This window comes from Anabas testudineus, chromosome 14, assembly GCF_900324465.2.
Source record: "Anabas testudineus chromosome 14, fAnaTes1.2, whole genome shotgun sequence".
In the NCBI taxonomy this organism is placed as follows: domain Eukaryota; kingdom Metazoa; phylum Chordata; class Actinopteri; order Anabantiformes; family Anabantidae; genus Anabas; species Anabas testudineus.
This window is the reverse complement of record NC_046623.1, coordinates 14,283,857-14,305,725: the sequence shown is the minus strand read 5'-3', so window position 1 is coordinate 14,305,725 and position 21,869 is coordinate 14,283,857. Positions and strand designations below refer to the sequence as shown.

Here is a 21,869-nt window from a genome sequence, read left to right as displayed (position 1 = left end):
TGAGACTAAATCAGAATCTTCTCAGTGCAACATTAAGATGCAAATCAGAAGCCTGGTTTTCTCCAGGTTAGCATAAAGGTTAGGAATACATTACCAACACAGCTTACAACCACAAGCTCCGTTCAGACTGATATTATTCATGAATCACGTATCTGTAATTTTACCAGCTGAACTTGGCTCTCGCCGTATAAACAGCCCACAAAACAGGAACAATTAAAAGCTTTGGGAAAACTAAATGCTGCTACTGAAATAATGAAAATGTGCAACTTGCCTAAACAGCTTATTCCCCCTAGTGACTGGTGAAAGCCAAGTCCAAAAATAAATGTCTAACAGTGTTAGACTCTAGTTCCCAGTAGGTAACTCCTCCTCTTTCCACAGTCTCCTTTACAGAGGTCAGAGTGTATCAGCTAGTCATCAGAGCATCTGTGTCTTGTTCAGGAAAGCTGCACGACATCATCGTAGACACTATTTTAAAGAACCTCTTCTGGGTTTTGTTGCCTTGACCAATATCTTTCCCTCAACCCAACCTTTTGACCTTAGGACTAATCACAGTCCATCATCTGTGAGATTAATGATTTCCAGCTAATATCAACTCCTGCTAATTTTGGTGACCCACCATCTTTTTCCATTGAAATTCTCTGCGCCAAAATATACAGTGTTTGCCTTTTTTATTTTATTTATTCTGACTTTTTGCACAGAACATGTTAATATTAGGTGAAAGGGCAGATGAAGAAGAGCAACACAGCCTTTAACTCTGGAGAAATTGGCCAAACAATATTTTCACTCCAGCACAGTGCACTATTCACAGAGTCCTTGCTGTTTTCTTTTACATTCTCTCAATTGTTTTTCTCATTGAATATGGCAAAATTTAAAATACTGTGAATGATCTCAATCTGTCCAACGTATTATAAATATAACTGACTCAACAATCACAGTGAGTTGGTTTTTACTGAACTGTGTCGTGTTTTGCATTTAAAAGCATTAATATGCATATGAATTCTATTGCCTTGCATTAGGATACAGATCGGAGATAATCTTTTAACTGGTGTGATGCGTTTCACTGTGGCACAGTATGCCTTTAAAAGCCAGAGCAAAGGTCTGTGCTGTGTGTTTGCCTTTGCCTACTGTATCTGTGTGTTTGGTCTGCATTGTGCGCATGACACAAGCACGTGTGTGTGTCATTGTTGCTACTGTGCTTCCATGTGCCGAGCGTCTGTTAGTCCTCTACACCCACCCTCCACCAAAAACCCACTCTGCCGAGCAACACAAACACACACACACATGCGAGTCCGTCTACACACATGCTCACACACAGAGCCGACTGCAGTGATGTAACAGAGCTAACACCATCGGATTGAAACAGACATCTCTGTAAGCATGTTATCAAATCAGCTTATAGCTTTAAGCATGCGAGAGCCATAAAGAGACATACATATATAAAACTATATGAACATAGTCATATTTGGCCTCTGTGCTGACCACGCAGACACTCAACACGGGTAAAGCTGCTTGTAGAAGATTAAATGAACTTGATAGATCTGAGCTTGTTTTTAATTTTATTAATACTCTGGGCTTTAAAACATAAAAACCATATGCAAACACGAGCAGTTAGCAGGCAACGGGAGTCAGAGAAACAAATACTGATATATATGTGTGCACATATTCATGTCTCAATTTAAAAACTGAACGCTGACGTATGAAGACAGGATGCAGATCTTGCAGCGGGTTGTTCTTATTTCCCTACACCTTTGAGACGAACAATACCTGGCAGACAGAGGGACAGAGAAATAATGAGGAACAAACATCCAGATGAAGCTCCTTCACAAAAGCAAGGTCTTGCTCCTTCCTGGTTGAACACCTGGTCGTTACCATGGTGTCACCATAGCGACAGCCAGCGGTGGGTGGCTTAACCTGATAACACCTACAAGATAGCTTTACCCCCCTCCTCCATCTCCCTGCTGCCCATTTTCCACTGTCACATCATATTGTCTTCCACTCCGTGCAGCAATCCCCTCCCTCGTCCTGTCGGTCTCGCTCTGTCTCTCCCCCCCACTCTGTCAATCTTCGGCTCTGCACAAGATTCAGTGGAGGAATGTACAAGGTCAGAATAACAAGAGGCGCAGAGCTAGCTTCAATTAAACAAGGTAAACTCAGCCTTTCTCCTCTTTTCAACCTGCACAACTTTCAATCTGTGTATCTGCTTCCTTTCTATCCTTCTTTGCTTTCTGTGCTCTCCCAGGTCATTTTCACTCTCTCTATTTTCTTCACAGAGAAAACTGACAAATCAAGGGAGAAACCTGAATAGAGGAATGTGCGATGATAAATGCAGATACTTCTATACGAGGCTTCCTGAACCGTTTGACGGCCTTGGCAGATGCCAGCTCTAAAGCGTAGCATAGAATAAAGCCTAAACACCTAAAGGAAACCAGACTCTCCGTCATCATCAAAACAATAAGTGCCTTCTCAAAGAATGAGGTTCATTCCTTCAGGCGAGTTGAGAGACAACACCACAGCACCATTTCTCCAATAATTTGCTGCTTATTCCCTCGTTTTCCTAACTGAATCAAGGTGTCTCTTGCTGCTTTTCCTCCCCCCTCCTCTCTCCCTGAGGGTCGCTGTGCCTTCTCCCTAGATGCTCTTCTGCAAAGAGGATGCTAATGTTGTTTCACAGCCAGCTCTGGGATTTATATTCAATTACAACACATTCTCCGTAACAATTGTAACAGCTCCAGGTATGTGGGGGCCAGTGTTTCATGCATTCATGCATAAACTATACATACATATACATAACTGGAGGCATCCACACTGCATCTACTTGTCTACAACTGCTTCGAGCTCACAATGAAGGCTTCACCAGTTTTCTAAGTGTGGGGGTGAACGCATAAAAGAGGTAACACAGCGAGTGTTACACTTCCCCAGAGTGAGGATATGAAAGCAAGCGCTAGTTCTCATATCCGAATGCTGAGACATCCTTGTGCAGCAGCTACTTCTGAATATAACAACATAATAAAAACAGGCTGCTTGTGCATGAAACTGGTGACACAGCTCGCTGCTTGTCAAGCCTCCACTGCCGCCCAGACATTCAGACACACTACAATAATGTGACCCTGCCGCCAACTAGTGCCATGGTGTAAACATGTGAAGTAAGCAAACCCTCTTAGCTAAACACTGTTTGCACACGGTGGAGTGCAGGAAATTCAACGCCGTCTATAATTATTCCTGCCAGAGTACTGCTCTCAACTCTTTCTCAAGGCAATAGTGTGTGTGTGTGTGTGTGTGTGTGTGTGTGTTTATGTGTGGTTGTGTTTCTAAGTGCATTAAAGAGTATTGCTGCTCTTTAGACCCCTGCAGAAGTCAACACATTATAGAGTGGGAAGCATTCCTGTGGGAATATATTAGAGCAGCTTTCCATGTAAGACTGCGCAGTCGTCGTTGTCTGGATTCCAAACTGTATGAATGGATTTAAGACAGGAGGTGGGTGATTAGCCCAACCGCGGTCTGTCTAAAATAAGTCAGCTGGATCCAGCAGTCGACTTGCTTTAACTTGCCCATTAAATGTGGAGAAAATTCGACTGTAAACTTGAGAATGTAGCTACACAGCAGAATTCGAATCCCACATGAATCATCAGTTGCTGATTTTATTGATAATAACTTGTAGCACTTCTCTGTCTGGCACTGCTGTCTGTCAGGTCTAAATGAATGAGTAGGAGACATAATAAGAGATGTTGCAGCTTGTTGGACAAACTGTGAACACATTCTGCCTAAAAAGACAAAGACAAAATAAAACAGAGTACCCTGAACTGAAAGACACTCGTTCTATTTTTAATTAGTCAAAACAGAGTACATTAAACAGTTTGCAAGCTCTTGGTAATTTTGCAAAGGCATGCTAAGTTACTGCAGTCATTAGCCTCTATTAGCATACACATTCTATCAAGGAGCCATTGTTGTCTTTAATTAAAAACACACTGTAAAGGGTTTTAGAGGATCACTGCACATAATAGAATGACAATTTGAATGCATGTATGAAAAGCTGCAGCTTCACTTCATCAGATGTTACAAGGGCAAACGCACAGGAAAATGAACTCGTCCGATTTGTCAAATAGACTCGATTTGAGTTTGACGCATTGAATACAATATTATAAATAGAGTTTTTTTGTTTTTGTAAGTTTCTTCCTTTGTGTACATATACTCAGAGGGAGAGAGAGAGAGAGAGAGAGAGGTTATATAACAGTGACTGATAATAGTGTTATTTGAAAAACAAAGCCTGAGGCAAGGATTTGTAATCTCAGAGTCTTTGTGAGTATGTTGAGGGTAGTGCATTACTGGCACCACTTTTTAAGCACTCTATCAAACTTTTTTTTTTTTTTTTTTTAGCTTTTTTTACTTTCCTGTCTCAAAGCGAGCTTTCTTTAACTTTCTTTTAAGACCTAACAGATTACTAGGTGAAGATAAATGTAAGAGTTCACTATTTTCGTTCGGGGAGAAGAGCAGAGTGATAGAATATGCCGAAGACAAGATCGTAATAGATGAAATAGAAGAAGTGAAAGTTTGATTGATGTTACAAAGTACCTTTGACAGAAGAAGATCTTACTACTATAATAATAATACTTATAACAAGCTAATACTAAGACAACCACGACATGTAGCCGTGTTTCTGTTTTTCTGTGTTTCTTCTTTCCAAACTTCAAAGCTCTTGCAACATGTGGGGGATGCAATACCCACACGTTTCCTTTATCTGCTGTCATGTCAAAAACAAAAAACAAAAGTGACAAAAACCAGGCTTTTGTGGTTAACAAACTCTTCAGTTACTGCGTTTTTAACTCGTGCTGAGTGATATGCCAACACCAACAACCCCATTTAACAGCCACAACAACATGATAAAGGAGCAGGATGTCCACTTTAAAAGTTGAGGCAACGTTCGGATGTTAAGACACCACATGTGTGTAGAATCTGCTCAGGGATGCAGCTTTGTCTTCTCGTTTCTAGACTGGCATTTCCAGTCTGGAAACCAACAGCAGGACCTTGGCCCAGTTCAAATTTGTTTATTATTAACTGTATCATCATTATGGGGCACTTACATCACGTCATGGCTTGTTTTGACCTACTTTAACAACAGCTTGTAACACACACACACACTTGCAAAAGACTATCTATCATTTGGTTAATAAAAGAACAGAGCTGAGGACAAAGGTTGAAGACAGATCATTTGACATATATCTAAACTGTGATATAAACTTATTCCACGTAATTATATATAACCAGTAAACACAACAACACCACAAAAGTCGTGTTCTCTAAACTTAGAATATATTGATGTATTGATTCGCTTTTACACTCTAGCCAAGCAATCTGAATGGTCAGGATTTAGTCCAGCTCTGCTGATTATGCCTACAATCATGCTATGCTGGTTGCCATGCCCACATTTGTGGTAACCAGGGAGCCAGTTAGTCATCTGTGCTGTTTTGCCATGTTTTTATGCACGAACAAGACGTGGAAGCCAACTCAGACAGTGCTCATCTAATCTGTGCACAAAATAATAATATGACGGCACGTACAGGTGTGATTTGTGTGTGTGACATGTTCACTTACAATATTTATGCCGTTGAGGAGACCATCATACTTTTGAGAAAAAACCCCTGTTGATTATGTGCAGTTTTAAATTTACACTACAATACACTCCTCTTTTATGCAGATGATGTGATTCCTTCAGTTTATGAAGTGCTGCACATGGATAGTGTAGTTCTAAATAAAAACCATTGTCTACTGTCCTCTGTTGACTCGACAGACTTTTGACTCATGCCTTAGTGCAGCTACAATCTCACTGATCAGTAATACACTTCCAAGAGCAGAGTTTTCTCCGAGACAAGAGCTTTGTCAGGTAGAAATATGTACTGTGCTTTTTATTTCATATTTTAAATCAGCCAAAGTCCATTCATCTAAAGTTTAAAGTTTCTGTCAGTCAACATCAGCACCAAAGATAATCTAATAATACTTTCAGCCAAAGCGGATTTTCCTTGGTCCAAAACATGAGAGGCAATTCAAATTTACACACAATACACAGCCAAAAAGTCTGTTGATCCAAAAAAAAGGCAGTTAAATGACTTAACATCACACACTGTATTTTACGACTTGTACACAGTGTTCCAGTGGGACGTTCACCACCTGAGATTTGCTCATTCTTCTTTTATCAAGTGTGTATTCTTGGTTGTTTAGTGCTTAAAAATGAGACATATAGTACATTGTTTCTTAAAAGACAAACAAAACAAAAAAAAAAAAAAAAAAAAAAAAAAATGGACGTCACTAACAGGAATCCCATGGCCTTAGAGTTGATCGTTCATAGATATACAGTAATTTATGACAATACGTGAATTATGAACGTTACTTAAAAGAAGTGTTACTTTAACAAGGGTTGAGGCGGAAGGCATACAGGACTTAGATTCACCTGGTGGACAGAAACCCAGCTCTAAATGACCACACTACTATAATGATGATGCTGGTGTTGTGAAAACACTTGTTTCCTGTGACAGTATGGCCAAAAAAAAAAAGTTATTTCAGGTTTAACGCCTATAAAACAGCAACTATTTGAATGATTAACTTTACATCTTTTGAAGCCACATGTTTCCTGAGACCAAAGTCCTGTAGAGTTTTCATATCTGCATCTCTTTCTGTATAAGGTGAGCACCCTGTTCAGTGGGTGTCAAACACAGGCCCTCTTCCTGTTGGACTCGATTGTGCCCATCAATCATTAGAGTACCTACAGTAAGAGAGACCATAAAAGCCAATACCACAGACCTTAAGATGCACTTTCTGATGCAGCTTCTAACATCCTGTGGCACAGGCAGCTAATGGGTACATTACAGGTCTAAGAGCGTTGTTAAATTTCTTTCCTTCACAATAGCATCTAATATTCTGTGGCAGATTAATTGCACAAAGTAAGTCACACTACTTACAGCTCGAGAGAAAAGAAAAGATGAAAAGTATCTAATTTATGCTATAAATACTCTTCACAGAACGGAAGATTTTTGCATTTTAATATCTTTTAACTGACCCTTTAATGTCTTAAAACTGGCACCTTTGTACACCTCTACAATCTAATGCAATCCAAATCAGCTTTTCCGTGAACTTTACTTTTACAAGGTTATAATTCCTCAGTTTTTTTTTTTTGTATTTATGTAAATAAAGCAGCCAAAGCATTAGAAACACCTCTTTATATAACGCACTCCAGGCCAACTCCACCACCCACTATGACCTCATTAATAAACATACAGTAGAATAATCCCCTTATTGACAGTTTCAACAAAAACTGAGAAATTGTAACCTTTTGGACATAGAATTCGTCCATCTTCCATCATAATGTCGCCTCTGAAAACTCACCTTGTTTAACTAACACACACGCCGTTACTGACTCCTCACAGCTGCCTGGCGGCTTCCTTTGATCAGACGTGCTACCAATCACTTCCTCTCTGTGATCAAAGCTGTCACGAGAGGTTGAAGTGGGTCTACCTCGCATGGCTGCCCCCTGCCTTCCCCTCGGCTTCAGGTCTCGCTTCTTCAAAATGGCTGTTCAACACCCAAGAGCCAAATGAATTAACATGCCGAACGTGAACCGTGCCAAAACTGAAGTAAACTAGCGTGCCCACTGGCAACCCACATACTGATGGGATACCATTTGGAAGCAGAAGGATCAAAGGGATCTTTATCCACCATTACTGTGGAACATTATAGAGATGATGGACCATATTACATGCTGCAGCATTAGTTAGCCGGCTGAAGCCCGGATAAATATTTACGCAAAAGCAAGAAGCTTTTTGCTTGTTTGCCTCATAGCTTTATTTTTCCCCAAAGTAAAACCAGAAGAAAAGGGAGCTTTACTGTACAAGCTATGTGTCAGCCGGTTACAGTTTGTAGGCAATATGTGAAATCAAAAGGAGCAGAAGTGGAGAAAGGTTCCTGGAATAAACACCACGAATAAACACCTGAGAGCAGGATATGTGAATACACAGGTGTGGCACCAGCTTTTAAAAACTGTTTGACAGTTTGGGTGATACCTTTATTCATTTTCTAGTCAGGAGAGACGAGATTACTGACAGCACTTATCTCTGTTGAGCAGCCAGTTACTTCAGCCTAACATAATGATGGAATATACCAGGGAAATTAACAAGCTTTAGAAGTGCTGCTAAGTGTAATTTTAACTCTAGACAGAGCCGAGATACGTGGCTGTTTTTTGCTTTTCTGTGAAAACCGATTGCCTCTTGCTGCTTTATTACAGATCAGACCTGTGTGTTAGTGATAAGACAAGTTACCGATCTTTATCTCCAGCTACTGAGTAACTACCAGCCTTTGTACATTACTGAGACAAATACAAACACGCCCAGTCCACGCTAACTGAAATAGGACTGACGACAGGCTAGGACAATTACAAACACAGGTCCAAAGGACAGTCCACCGTGAGATTTAAAACACATCACACGCGGTGTGGGATAGTACAGTGGGCCTGTGTGGGCTCAAAACTGTCCACAGATATGAAGCCACAACAGCCACTTTTCACCAAGACATGTACACACATACAGCCTTTGCTATTCAAGAATGCAACTGCCATGCTCTGCCTAAAGTCTAATTAATTTCCCATGATTCATTTGCTTCTCTGATAAATGACAAATTCGCCCCCAACACACGTTACTGGAAGCATGGGACACGAATCTCTTTCGGTCAGGACGGATTAAGACCAGTGTCAGCACCTTCAACTCTTCCTGGTCATTTGTTTGTAGGAAAAATGTCTCACATTTTCCACATCTTTGCAAAATCCACACAAAGAGTCACAACATTTTATAAGTGACTGCAGAAATGAAAGAAAGATGGATGCATGTGGGAAAGAGAGAAGGAATGTCGCTTAGCATGAAACAATGGCTGTTTCCCTTGAAACTTTCCCCAGTTTTTTGTTTCTTCTCGTGACACTTCTCAGTGTCTATAAACATCTGGTACAGTTTAGACTTCAGAGAATGAAGGCTCTGCTGTGCTCATCTCATTAGAGAGAAAACAAACCCCAGTAAATACCTCTACAGAGAGAGAGGAAAAAGATGTGCAGGGTCCTGTGTCGCACATCGCAAACAAAGTGCTGATGCTGTGTAGACGCCATGACGGTGATGACGCGGCCTGCTGCTGTAGGACAACAGAGGAATCGCTGACACTTGAGACAAGCCCGAGGGACAAAGGGAGGAAAGAGAACGCAGAGAGACTCACAGAGGATTCAAAGAGGGAACGGTGAAGGTCAGAGTGAGGCGGGAAGAGGCGGAAGCGTGAAGGTGAACAAGGCAATGAAATCCACTTAGTTCGAGTTCACCAAGTTCTTTCCACTAACTATTTGGTGTTTTACATTCACACACATTTGCATCAATGCACAAATATTTGCATGCACACTCAAGATGCCTGCTGCAGGGGCTGCTGAGGCTCTGCTTTCTGAAGCTGTTTGGCCCGAGACGTGAAATTGCTCTTGTATGCTTCAATCGATTCTCCTCTGTCTCTATCCCTCTGACAGCGTCTAGACTGTCTGTCCCTCTCTCCCAGTGAAAGACCAGGCAGGAGATGAGATAGAGGTGCTAAACAGTGAAAGAAAGATAGCCAGAGGGAGCACCTCTGGAGCTGATAAGGACAGATTACTGTGCCTCTCCAGATACAAACTACGTGAAAGCAGCTGGTTTGAAAACCTTTTTTTCTGCACAGTTCCAGCTCCAGAAATGGACTACATGTTTAGGAGTGAAGATCTGCTTGTTGCAGAGCTACATACCTGGAGGAACCTCATGATTTTCACTTTGGGCGTCAATCATGCTGTTGCACAATACTCTCTATTTAAAAAAGTGACCGTACCCTAAGGTTAAGGTCCTGACAAAACATACCACAAAAGGCCTTAATTCAACTTTCCTAACTGCTTTACAGTAAAACTAAAAAAACACAGTTGGAGTTTTAGATTTGTATAAACCTTTACTAGTTTGAACTAGCACTGGAAAATATTTTGTTTTCCTGACTCTGTTTCCCAAAATGGACCTCATCATCTATTTTCTGTCTGTTCAGGAACTCGGAAAAAACAGCTACCAGCAAACACCCAAACCCAAAGGCCAACATGCCACATGTGGGCATGCTGCCGGTGTGAGGGGACCACACAGAGGGTTGCTGATCCCTGACGATGGCTTTGATGAAAGGACCTCCTGTCCTTTGCCTCATTCGTCCTGCCATTTGCTTTGCAACGGGCCTGTCTGTCCACTCCTCCTCCCTCTCTCCTTCGCTTCCATCACAGTGTCTGAACAATGTGACTCCCTCCTCTGTGCTTTCCTGACCCCTGCTATGTGAAAGCCCTGGAGTCAAGTAAAGCATCCCCACTGATACCACACACTCCCACCCCTTCCCAAGAGAGCTACATATTCTGTGGTGACCTCTTTGCTTCTTTCTTCCTCCATCTCTAAACACCCATCCCCATCCCATTTAGTAGGTGGTCTCCTCAGAGGTGTGTAGTTGCTGCTCTGCAGGCAGGATTAGTTCGATTTGCAACCTTTCAGGATGTCCTTTTTAAAGACAAGCCATTTATCATGTGGTCATTTAGTATTTCTACAGATTTATTTACTTAATTAATCAAAGTCAACTCGCAGATTGTTGATTTCTGCATTTCAGACACTCATTACACAAAAACACTCACTGGTTAGTTTCTAATTCTACTTTTATTCTTTAGTCTTAGCAAGCAGGAGTTGTCGTTTTGTGTTCACAGTATGTGAGGGATGATATCACTATTTTCTGGCTTCTAGTGCTAAATAATTAATTAAAACAATCATCAACAGATTATTCAATAGTGAAAGTGGTGATAAATTTGTCTCTCAATCATCTCTGCAGCTCAGTCTCACACACCAGTAACATCATTTCTATCATCTGTCACGATCCTGTGTAAAATACTTCTGCTCCCACTACTCGAGCTCCACAAAGTCTGTGTACACATATTTAAAGAAGAAACTGATGTAACGTTAGCGAGAGGAGGGTGGAGGCTCACAAACAGCGCTTCCATCCACAATGCTGCATTTTCTTTTCTCCTGCAGAAAAGAGCGCTGCTCTGCAGTCACAGCTCACATGATGCGAGAAAATGTGTGTCTACATGTGAGTGTGGGTGGGTGGGGGTAAGTGGGGTAAGGGATGGCACACTCAGAGACCGCCGGCAACCAGATGGCACTGAAAAGAAACAAGCAGGGGTATTACTCCCATACACACACTATTCTGTTGCTCTATTCAGGAATGGAGGAGCATGTAGTGACAGGAGTAGATGCAGGCTTTAGTATAACCATTGGAATTTATCTGACTTTTAAGTTGGAATGTGCAAAAATAAACATAACAATGTTTTTAAAGCTAACCTGGAGTCTCCTGCCTCAATGATATGTAGTGATGTATAGCAACACACAGCTATGTTCTCAGTATTTAGGAGTTGTTTCAACAGAGAATGAACTTTGAACTACCCAGACCATCTACCCAAGAAGTTTTATCTCAATTTATTAGTAAGTAAAGCTTTAAAATAAATGATCGTAACAGACAAACTGTGTGAGACTGTGGCATGCACCTATTGTGGTTGTTTTTTTCCCATTGTTGTCAGGTAAGTGATCTGAGCCACGCAGTTATGTTGCTATTGTGCACAACAGAAAGAAGGGAGACAGCGGAGACACAAGAGTTACACAAGCTACAAGAAGGAACCGGGCAGTGACGAGGAGGAGGAGAAGCAGGCTGTGAATTGAATCAAGCTCTTTTAGCAAACATTGTTCCACGGCTTGACAGAAAAAACAATACGAAGACAGCTGACATAATCAGCCAATGGGTGCAGTTTAGGGGCTTTGTACCGCCTGTGGCTATGATCATAATTAAGATGTTTACAGTCATGAACTATAATATAGATTTTTCTTCTCATGAAGTTAAAAAGGAAGCACTTTGACTTCACAGACGCAGCCTTCTTTATTCAACACTGTACCCTTCAGATTGAAAAACAAGCTGACTGGACCATCCTGTGCCAAGCTAAAGTCGGCTGAAGTCAGCTAAACTTAGCTAGAACGTGCCAGCCTTGTTCACCCACAAACATCCGAGCTTTCAAACCCACTAGCCTAGATTACTGATTCTGAAGCACGTGAACGCCGCTGCTTCAATCTCAACTGTATATTTAGCCAAACAAACTATGGCTCAGAGAAGCCACTTCACAAACCTGTGTGACTAAACTAAACTATAACAGGTCAATGTCCGACGTCGTCCGTGTAAGTCAACGTTCTGCAACTTCCCTCAACACAAACCAATGCTTCCTCATTACAAGAAACTGAGGAAAAAATAGATGAAAAGGCCTCAATCATTCCAGACCAAGGTCCAATGCTTCATTACTACTACTACTTCATTACCCAGTCACATTAGAACACACACACACACACACACACACACACACACACACACACACACACACACACACACACACACACACACACACACACACACCCTCTGCTGGGATTATTAGAGATATTCATAGTCAGAGTGTTCCATAGCATCCAACATGCATGCAATGACAAATTTGTGCAAGACAGCATGAAGGCCAAATATACCCTCTCTCCACGCTCCATCAATGCTCCATTCACACACACACACACCTCCCCCCTCTGTTGAGCTCTATCTTTAACTCCTCTGTGACCTCAGCATCCATTTCCCTGTTCCCTGTTCCCTGTTCCTTCTGATATCCTGAAAACTTCTTAGCAATGAACAAAATTCCCTGTTACAGCTCATCAATTCACTTACTACATACAAAATCCATGTAGCGTTACATCCTGTTCAACATTTATATCAGGATCATGTGCACAACAAACCACTCACAGTGGGTTTTTGTAGTGTCTGAGCAGAATTACTGCTGCCTCAGATTGTTTAAACAGAGACAGACCCCTGAAGGCCTCCATATTGAAGCTGGCTCAGGTTATCAGCTGAGGATTAAGGCTCTAGTTGATGCTTAGTAGATATGACACACAAGCTTTTGAGGTGGTTACCTAGCAACCGCTGCCCTGCTACACTTGCTAAGGAGTTGCCAAGGAGCTGCTGGCTCCGGAAGTGGATTTCCCCGATCTGTCATCCGATTTGGAATTTGTCTTTAAACTATTTTTTTATATTATAACATTGCTTTACACAGAAACACTATCCTATAGGTTGGTCCTATATGGTAACAATCTGCAACCTTCCTGCTAAATGTCAATACATCTTCAACACTTTAATTTGACATTTTGTAGGACTAAATAATCAATCAATTGAAGAAAAACAACAAATGCATGAATCGATTAATTGTTAGTCGCAGTCCCTGTGAGCTACTACACCACAAAGATGGTGAAAATGTGTCCAGACCCACGTTGAGTTCAAGTACAAAAGCCTGTTGGATGATTTACAGTTTGAAATGTAAACAAAGGCCAGCTGATCCTGCTGGAACATCCAGTCGATGAGGCTTGACCTTTGGATGACTGCTGTGTCTCATGTCTGACCTGTCTGAGACCCAAAGACACTCCACACTGCCCCTCTAACTCCCTCTGCAAGTACTGTCTGTCAGACTGTGATGGCACACAACGTTCAAATATCAGGACAGATTTAAACGCTGATTCAGAAATGGCAGCATGTCCCAAAAATGTATCAGAAGGAGCGACAGTTGATTCTTGATAGCTAACAGCTCTAGCACACACTCACACATACAGTCTGTTCTGGCTCGACAAAGCTATAATATAAACGTCCCCTCAGCTGGAATTTGATTTCAGTGCAGCTGAAAGGCTCCTTTTATTGAGTCGTACAAGGAAATTGTGTCTTTTTTTTCTCTTATGTTTTTGTTTTACATCTATTTAAATCGCATGTGGCAAAGCTGAAAAACAGCATATCTTGTAGTTTCCCTCCTGTTACATCACTTGAATGCTGATAACAGTGAAAACAACAGAATGTAGTCTGAGTTTGTCAATGCAATGAATGAGTGGTGCAACTGAAACCAACACCACATAGGCACTGAACACATCCATGGAGCACATTATTATACAGAATTTGCACTGAAAATGTATTATCTAAAAGGAAACATAAGCCACTAAGTGAGGGACTCGCTGTCTGCAATAATGATTCTGTGACTAGAATATCTGATGAGGCTAATATGGCATTTCACACAGTGGCCTCTGGGATTAAGAATTTTTCACATGGTTTCCCCCTAAGAGAACTTTTATGGGTAAAGTGCAGTAAAATGACATTTTGTCTGGCTGCTCATCTTCCTCTGTGTGACCATTTAAAGTTTCTCTTCCTCCTTGCAGCTTCTCATTTCAGCCAGCCCACAGCATCCTATGAATTTATTTCTTCAGTGTCAGGAAGTAGTGACTCATTGTCTTTTTGTTTTTACGCAAGAAGCTGCTGTTTCACTTATTACATGTCATTTACAGTCAGGACATCTAGGTCACGTGGTTGGTGTCGGGTCTGGTTATGTGGAGCTTTTGATTACATGTGGAGAAATGACATTCTACATTCACATTTAAACTTCCCAAAGGAAAACTCCACACACATCAGATTTATATTTCCACTAGGGATGTTGCCGATTATTCATTATTAGAGCAGCCTTTTGTGCTCACTGTGGGAGTCTCAAAGATGTGAGCTGCTGAAGAAAGTGGTTTTCTGCTTTTCTTCTGTCAACCTTAGCTTCAGCTATATGACGCTAACACTTATTGTCTATTGTTAATGCTGCTGACTAACGATGAAGGAAACTGTTTACAATTTGCATCCTTTCCATCCAGGTTTTCGACAGCATCACATCAGGATAGAAATACCATTTGTAAAAAATAACTTGCTAACTAAAAGCTGGCAAACACACGTATTGGCTGGACAGCCCATTGAGAATGTAATTTGGATCTTGACAACTGGTTGGAACTAGATCACTGAGCCAGTGCCAGTCTGGCTCAGTCCATGCTGCCAGTCTGCAGAGAAAGATTCCAGTTTCTCAAGTCGCTTTACAAAGTTTTTACCTGCATTTTTCTACGTAGGCTCTTGTGGGATTTGCCAGTTTGACCTTTGCTAGTCTTCAGCTGTTTCCCCACCTCGACTCTTGACAGACACAAGACGCCAGATGTTTGAGTGGTAAGACTAGAGGCACAACAACACTGCATGCAAACAACGGCCTTTAGGTGCAGCTTAGCTTTGTGCTGGTATCTGGAGCCAAAGTGACCTGGAGTGGGTGTTACTCCACTGGAAAAAACAGCAAACGCATCACACGTAACAGGAAGAACAGGTTGGGCTTTTGCTGGTTTGGTGTGCGCAGTCATAAATACAAAATACACAGACGCATTGCTCAATAGGAGCTGCAGGCAGAATCTGGTAGGAATTACTTTATGTTAACGTCATCTGAGAGTTTGCAAATTACTCACACCCACTCATTTGTGTCATGCTCTTACTCTGTAACACTTGGCATGAAAGCTGAAGAGTCTCCTCCTCGCTTTACTTCTGTCCCGAGGTGCTGAGTGTCCAGCATGTACTTTAGAGACTCCTGCTAATTTGCAAGTGCTCGAGGAATCGGTAATTGGTGCTGTGAATGTGTGGTAGCAGCAAAATAGGAACATACAATTACTTTTCTTACTTTTACAGAATCAGTACTTTAGACCAAAACTGTGAAGTAGTTCAACACATTCCTACGCCAGAGCAAAGCCACACCTGCCAACACTGAATCCTGAAAAGACAGAGTGAGTTTCCCGAAGAATAATTCCTTATCCACTAATCCACATGCAGACATTGCCACTTTTTCTCAGACGCCCAACTATTCATTCCTCCAGCTGGGCCAATCAGAAATGCAAAAACAAACAAAAAAAAAAACAGTGTGTTATTTTCAACCCTATGACTGAGGAAATGTAATAACTAGATTCCTTTGGAAGTTTTTTCATCTCTGTGGTTGTAGACGTTTGCATTTTAAAATACATCTCTCTCATCTCGCCTAAACGATCATGAGAATTACAGTTGAGGAAACCCTCTTAACGTAAGTTTGAACTGAAGTTCTCTTGGTTCACGGTTAGTTTTGTAGCACACACAGAACAGCAAAATAAATCAGGTTAAGCTGTTGACATGCACAGTATTGTAGCTTCATTATTATTACTGTTGTTATATTACAACTATGAAACAAGCACAACCCTGCATGTCAATGCACTACGCATGTTCTGAGGTTATATTATATTGAGTGACTGCACTATATGGCTATAATATAGAAAACATGAAGCTAGAGCAAATTATAAATTGTTTGTCAGCTGGAACAGACATGGGAAATGGAAAAGGGGAACGCAGGAGTGTTGACATTGTATAGTCCAGACCATGAGTTCATATTTTATGCCCTTCAGGCTCTGTGCCTCAGTCCATTTCATCTGTACACTACATTAAAATGTCAAGTCTCGCTTTAATTTGAGCAGCTTTACATCAATACTGAAAGAACTGTGAGAGAGAGTGGAGAAGGGCTTCTTTTCCCCACATTGCTGCGCTATTTTATTTCACACAGAATGAATGGCATGAAGCTCAAGGCCTAGAGAACAAAGAACGTGTAACTGTCCAAATACTGACACTCTGGACCTCATGTACAAGTCGTTCCGTTCAACAGGGAGTCGTTATTCATAAAGGACAGCACACGGGATGCACATGCACAGACACATGCAGCAATAAAAGATCACACACACAGACGTCCGAGCAAACCAACAAACAGTTACATAAGCGATCAATGAATGAGAGGTCCTCAACACAATTTCCTGTGGGTGCTGTAGTCATGCATCAATACAGTAGAATTACCTCAACACAATCACAGAGGGCTGAACACACAGTCCACTGACGAAGGCAACTGGAAGAATAAATAGCTGCCTCACAATCCTGAAGCACTGCACCTGTATTTACCTTTCTTTTGAGAACAAACACACAACGACTCAGTTCTTTGTTTTCAGTTCTGGTTTCAGTAGAACCACTAGAAAGATGTATCGCACCTGTCTGACTCTCAGTGTTTGATTCACATTGTTCCTACGTTCCTACACCTTCAGAACCGCCGTCAGAACTTTCTGCGGTGCTCCGAGGTCTACATGTGACAATGTCATAGTCGATTTATCAACTCCTGCATCCGGGCGGGGGTGATGTAATCCTGATCTGTGACTCAGACTCGCAGTACATGGCATCGGTACCACACATATTCACAGACATGCTTCATCCAACCAGTGCTGTCAGGACCCAGTAGTGTTCTCTCCCTCTGAACGTGTCAATCAAAGTCCCTGTCAGCAGCTCTTGCCTGTGGCTGAAGAACGCCTGCGGACCTCTCTCTCTATCGTACATGCTGAGCTAAGCTCTGGTGGGAAGAGGGACACAGAGTGCTGTTTTCACCAGCTAGGATTCCCCACCCATTGTCCTTTCATCCACGACCAACACACCACTGACCTCTGACCTCAACCTTTGACTCCTTTGTGTGTGTTTGTGTGGGTTTCTATGAGCCCCAAGGGACTCTTAACAATGTAAGAATGAACTATAAACTATAAATTCAGCAAAGGTTACCAACTAACAGTGTTACAGTAAAACATAAACACATTATAAACACAGTTATAAACAGAATGATTGATTATAGGAATTAATAATCTGTAGATTAATTGGGTGATCAGGTGTTAGATACTCACAGTTTATAACATTTGCTAATACATGGTTTGTAAAAAACATTTACCTTAGTAAAGTATAACTTGTAGTACAAAATGAAAAATATCAATCAAGACAAAACTGCTATTATTACAGATGAACGCTTTCACTTGAAGGGTTAATACGTTCTGTCGTACCTCCTGGTCTGGTTGAGTCAGGGCTGTGATCATCACCTCCAACTCAAGTTAACACGTACTCACTACTACACAAATGATGGGGTGTTTATACTTCCCACTGAGTGCTTGTGAGTGTGTACATGTGGTAACGCTGTTTAATTCTTCATAGTGCATCAGGACCAAATGTGTATGTGTCTGTATATTATCAATCATTACTAAACTGCTAAAAATAAGAATTAAACACACTTCAATTAACAATTTAGTTAGATCTATTAGACGTCCAGCTACGATTTGAAAAAGTATTATTATGCCCTTCTCACCTTTCACCTAGCACTAGTATATCATGAATTAAACATAAGCATTACTTATTCCTAAGAAGCCCTTACTACAGTAGAAAGTGGCATCCTCTGTATGTGTTATTGTGCTTAGCTGGATCTCCTCGCCTTGTCTGCTGCGCCGGGACATATCGAAAGCGTTCGTGTTTGAAACTCACTCTCTGGGAAATCTTGTCTGGAGTTTATTCATTCAGTTGGGCTTATCTGAACCTCAGGTGCTCTCTAAACCTTTATACTGTTATATACCTGCAGCGACACAATCTTTTACACACTCACACACACACACACACACACACACACACACACACCCCCAAGCCTGACCTCGGATCCAAGCGTCCCAATGTTTCTATGGGGACCATTTCAACCCTGTCAGCACTTCTGAGGTATGCCTGAAGCAAAGTAATTTGCCCCCCTCCCCATCCTTCCACCCCACCTCTTTTTCTCCTTGTGAAAAAAATCCCATCCTCCATTCTCGAAAGGCATGACTGTTCCTTCTCCTTTTCTTTCTCTCAGATTCATTCACCCACAATGTTTGGCACCAGCAATCTCCTCTCCTCCTACTCTTACTCCTACTCTGCACAGCCTTTATAAGTGTGTGTCCATACACTTGCTCGTTCCATAGGCTGAGAGAGTGTTGAGGGGGAAAACGGGGAAAAATGAGAAGAGATTGTGCATCTGCTGCTGATTTCAACAACACGGGATGAGTTAAATACAGATAGCTGATATTTCCCTAAGTTTCCTTGGGGAACACAAGGAGCTAGTTTGATGGCATGTTAATAACACGAGCCTGAAGATAGCAGGACTGTCCTGAATAAAACCCACTTGAAACAAAAGAATATTATTTTACTCGGTGAGAAATTAACTGACACTGGTGGAAAATGATGCGATAATAATGTGATACTTCCCCCACAGGGAAATTCTCACAAAACAGATCAGGCTGAGCTATAAACCAGCTGACAGGGATACGGTGAGTCGCTTTACGAAACTTCGGGAGACCAAATCTACAGCTATGATACTGATGCATTAGAGTTTAATAGGATCTGATCAAATAAATACAGCTTTGATCTCAAAGGTGCTGTTTTATTTATCACTGAACGTCAGTGCCAATTTCATCTGTAGTTAAATATTCCCACACAAGAAAGACTGTGACATTAATAAACTACAGTAATTAATAATCAAACCTAAACTGAAGGACTTCAGGGATGTTCACATATTTTGTCAATGTTGTGAAACATTCATCGACTATGACGTCACTCATTTTACTGCAGCAGTTAAAGACAAAAACAACACAAAGCCAAAAAATAAATAAATAAATCAATTCTACTTTATAATTCAACGACTATGAATTAATACTGATGCAAAGCTGAGGCCAAACGCTTATCAGCAAAGTTATTAAAATAACCCAGGTTCTTACTTCAACACTTTGAGCGGTTAATTCATTTTTCAACAAGGCTGTGTTTACCGTCTCACAAAACACACACGTTTAAATAGTCTAATTGACTTCAGGATGCCGAAGCCAGTCCGCCATTATTTGTTGTCAGCCACAGCATCACTCAGTTTTATGTGCTCAGTGTTTGTTTACCTCATCAAGCTTGAATTTTGCAGCTGCCTGTAGAATCAGACAAACAGGCGAAACAGACGGAATAGAAAACAAGACGGAAAGGTCCCATAAGGGATTTGTTTGGCTGCGGATATATAAATACAGATATATAAATACAGGTATTTTTCCGATATGCATAGAAACACAACCCACAAAATGACCCTTAACACTGCACTTGAGGTTCCTATGAAGCCTCATCCTATCATACGGATGTTGAGTTCTATGAAGATTTAGCTAAAAGTCATTAACGGGGCAGAAAATGAAAGATCTGGCTTGTGATTATCTCCATAATCCATGGAAATTCCTTACAATGAGCTGCATTCGAAAGCTTTCGCTCTGACGGGACCATAGAAGCTGACTCACCTCTAACTTCCTCACAGTACACTCCCAACATCCTGCCAACATATTAGACCTGCTGTTCAGGGGATCAGCTGAACTCGGACAGGCGAGAGTACAGGCACAGCTGGGATAGCTGATCTCTACATGGAGGGGCACATTACGTGGTTTATCCTCTCTATACATAGACCAGGACCAGGAGGTATTCTTAGAGCCACCACACACAAGCAGCAAAGATGACAGACATAAAACTGCCAGACAGAGGGGACATATTATGTCTATGACTGGGTAGAATGCATTTTATACGCCTTTTAATTTGTGGAATAGCCTACCCACGGGAGGCTGCCATAAATCTTTACGATAGGAGTTCATAATATAGCCCACAGTCAGTAAGCTGGTGTAAAAGAAGAATAAAAGCCATGTGAAGGGAATATTTAGAGGGTGTGGGGGCATGCTCGTAAAGTCACTGGATAATGAGCACAGATTAAAGGTCGTAGGTTATCTTTTTTATTTCTTAAGGCACGACTACATCAACACAACAGGGGCTTAGCAGCAATATTATCAGTCATAATCAACAGAAGGAGCACGTCCTAGACGCCAATCTCTTTCTGGGCCACAAAAAGTCAAACTAGTGACAGATCTGAGAGGCAAGTGGGGTCAAAGTGGTGGGTTTTGAACAGAAACAATAGAAAAGCTGCATGTCCCTACATTTAGGAATCTGGAACAGGCTATAGATGAAATACTGAGGGTCAGTGTGTTGGATTACAGAACACAAGCAAGTGCATTCATAATAAAGCAAAGTGTGGAGGACCCAGTGAAAAGTGGACACACTCAGTGTCAGGTTCCCCACACACTGGGCCTGCACAGCTCTCAGTCCACCTAATGAAACCAGGAAGCAGAACCGCTACAAGCGACCTGATCCGCTTTTTTGTGGTCTGCGTCTGCGGGAACAAGTGGAAGTGGAAATGGGGTGTTTTGTCTCACCATGTCCGCTGGGGTGCTGCTCGTCATCCCGGAGCTGTTTCCCGGTCCTCACACTCACACACACACACACAAGACACCGACGGAAATATTCCCTCTTTAGGTTCCCCCCTGTAGAAACCCTCACAGGCTGCGAAAAACACGTCGTTGTCGGGGGTTTGGAGCAGGAAATGAAAACACAAGTCACCCCCGGTGCCGCTGAGGTAGTCGGGACGCGTCTTCCTCTCTACTGCACAAGCATTTCGGTTCCACTGCTAATCGGTCGATTTAGGTACAGTTAATGTTATCAGGCTGTTGACCCGAGGGTCTCCTCCGACCCTCCAAACACCAAGAATATCCTGCTTTAGAGAAGCTGCCTACGCCATGCGAAAACCCAACACTGCTGGCACATCCGGACGCGGATCTCGCTGGAAAAGAACAAACCAAAATATCCGCAAGGGGATCGGTTACCGTCCTCTGGTGAACTGTTGGGTGTAAACAGGCGTCACACGGTTAAAAAAAAACATAAAGTCCTTGTTTGAAGAAGGGGGGAGTTTGTGATGATCGTGGTTAATGTTTCCGACTCCGCTGCCGAACCTGGACGATCCGCTCAGCTGTCATCCTGCCTCGACACTAACGGTAAGCTGGGAACGGAAGAGGAAGTAGGACTTCCGGTCCGGTTTTTCAGAATAAGAAAGCGGGGCTATTCGTTTCCTGATCTTGCACACTGCTGTATTATTTAATAGTGGTGGAAAGTAGCTAAGTAGCTCTGTATTTATTAAAATTATCATCTTAAGTACAAATCTGAGACATTTCTACTGTTCATTT

General features: G+C 41.8%; 1 protein-coding gene across 1 annotated transcript in view; it reads right to left on the bottom strand.

The window, feature by feature from the left end:
* ubl3a (ubiquitin-like 3a) overlaps positions 1-21,659 on the bottom strand; it is a 28,498-nt gene extending 6,839 nt beyond the window's left edge. Inside the window, exon 1 of the mRNA XM_026372880.1 lies at positions 21,066-21,659. Coding sequence (XP_026228665.1) covers positions 21,066-21,092 — 27 coding nt within the window. The 5' untranslated portion in view covers positions 21,093-21,659. The remainder of the gene's footprint in view (positions 1-21,065) is intronic.
* Positions 21,660-21,869: the final 210 nt, after the last annotated feature.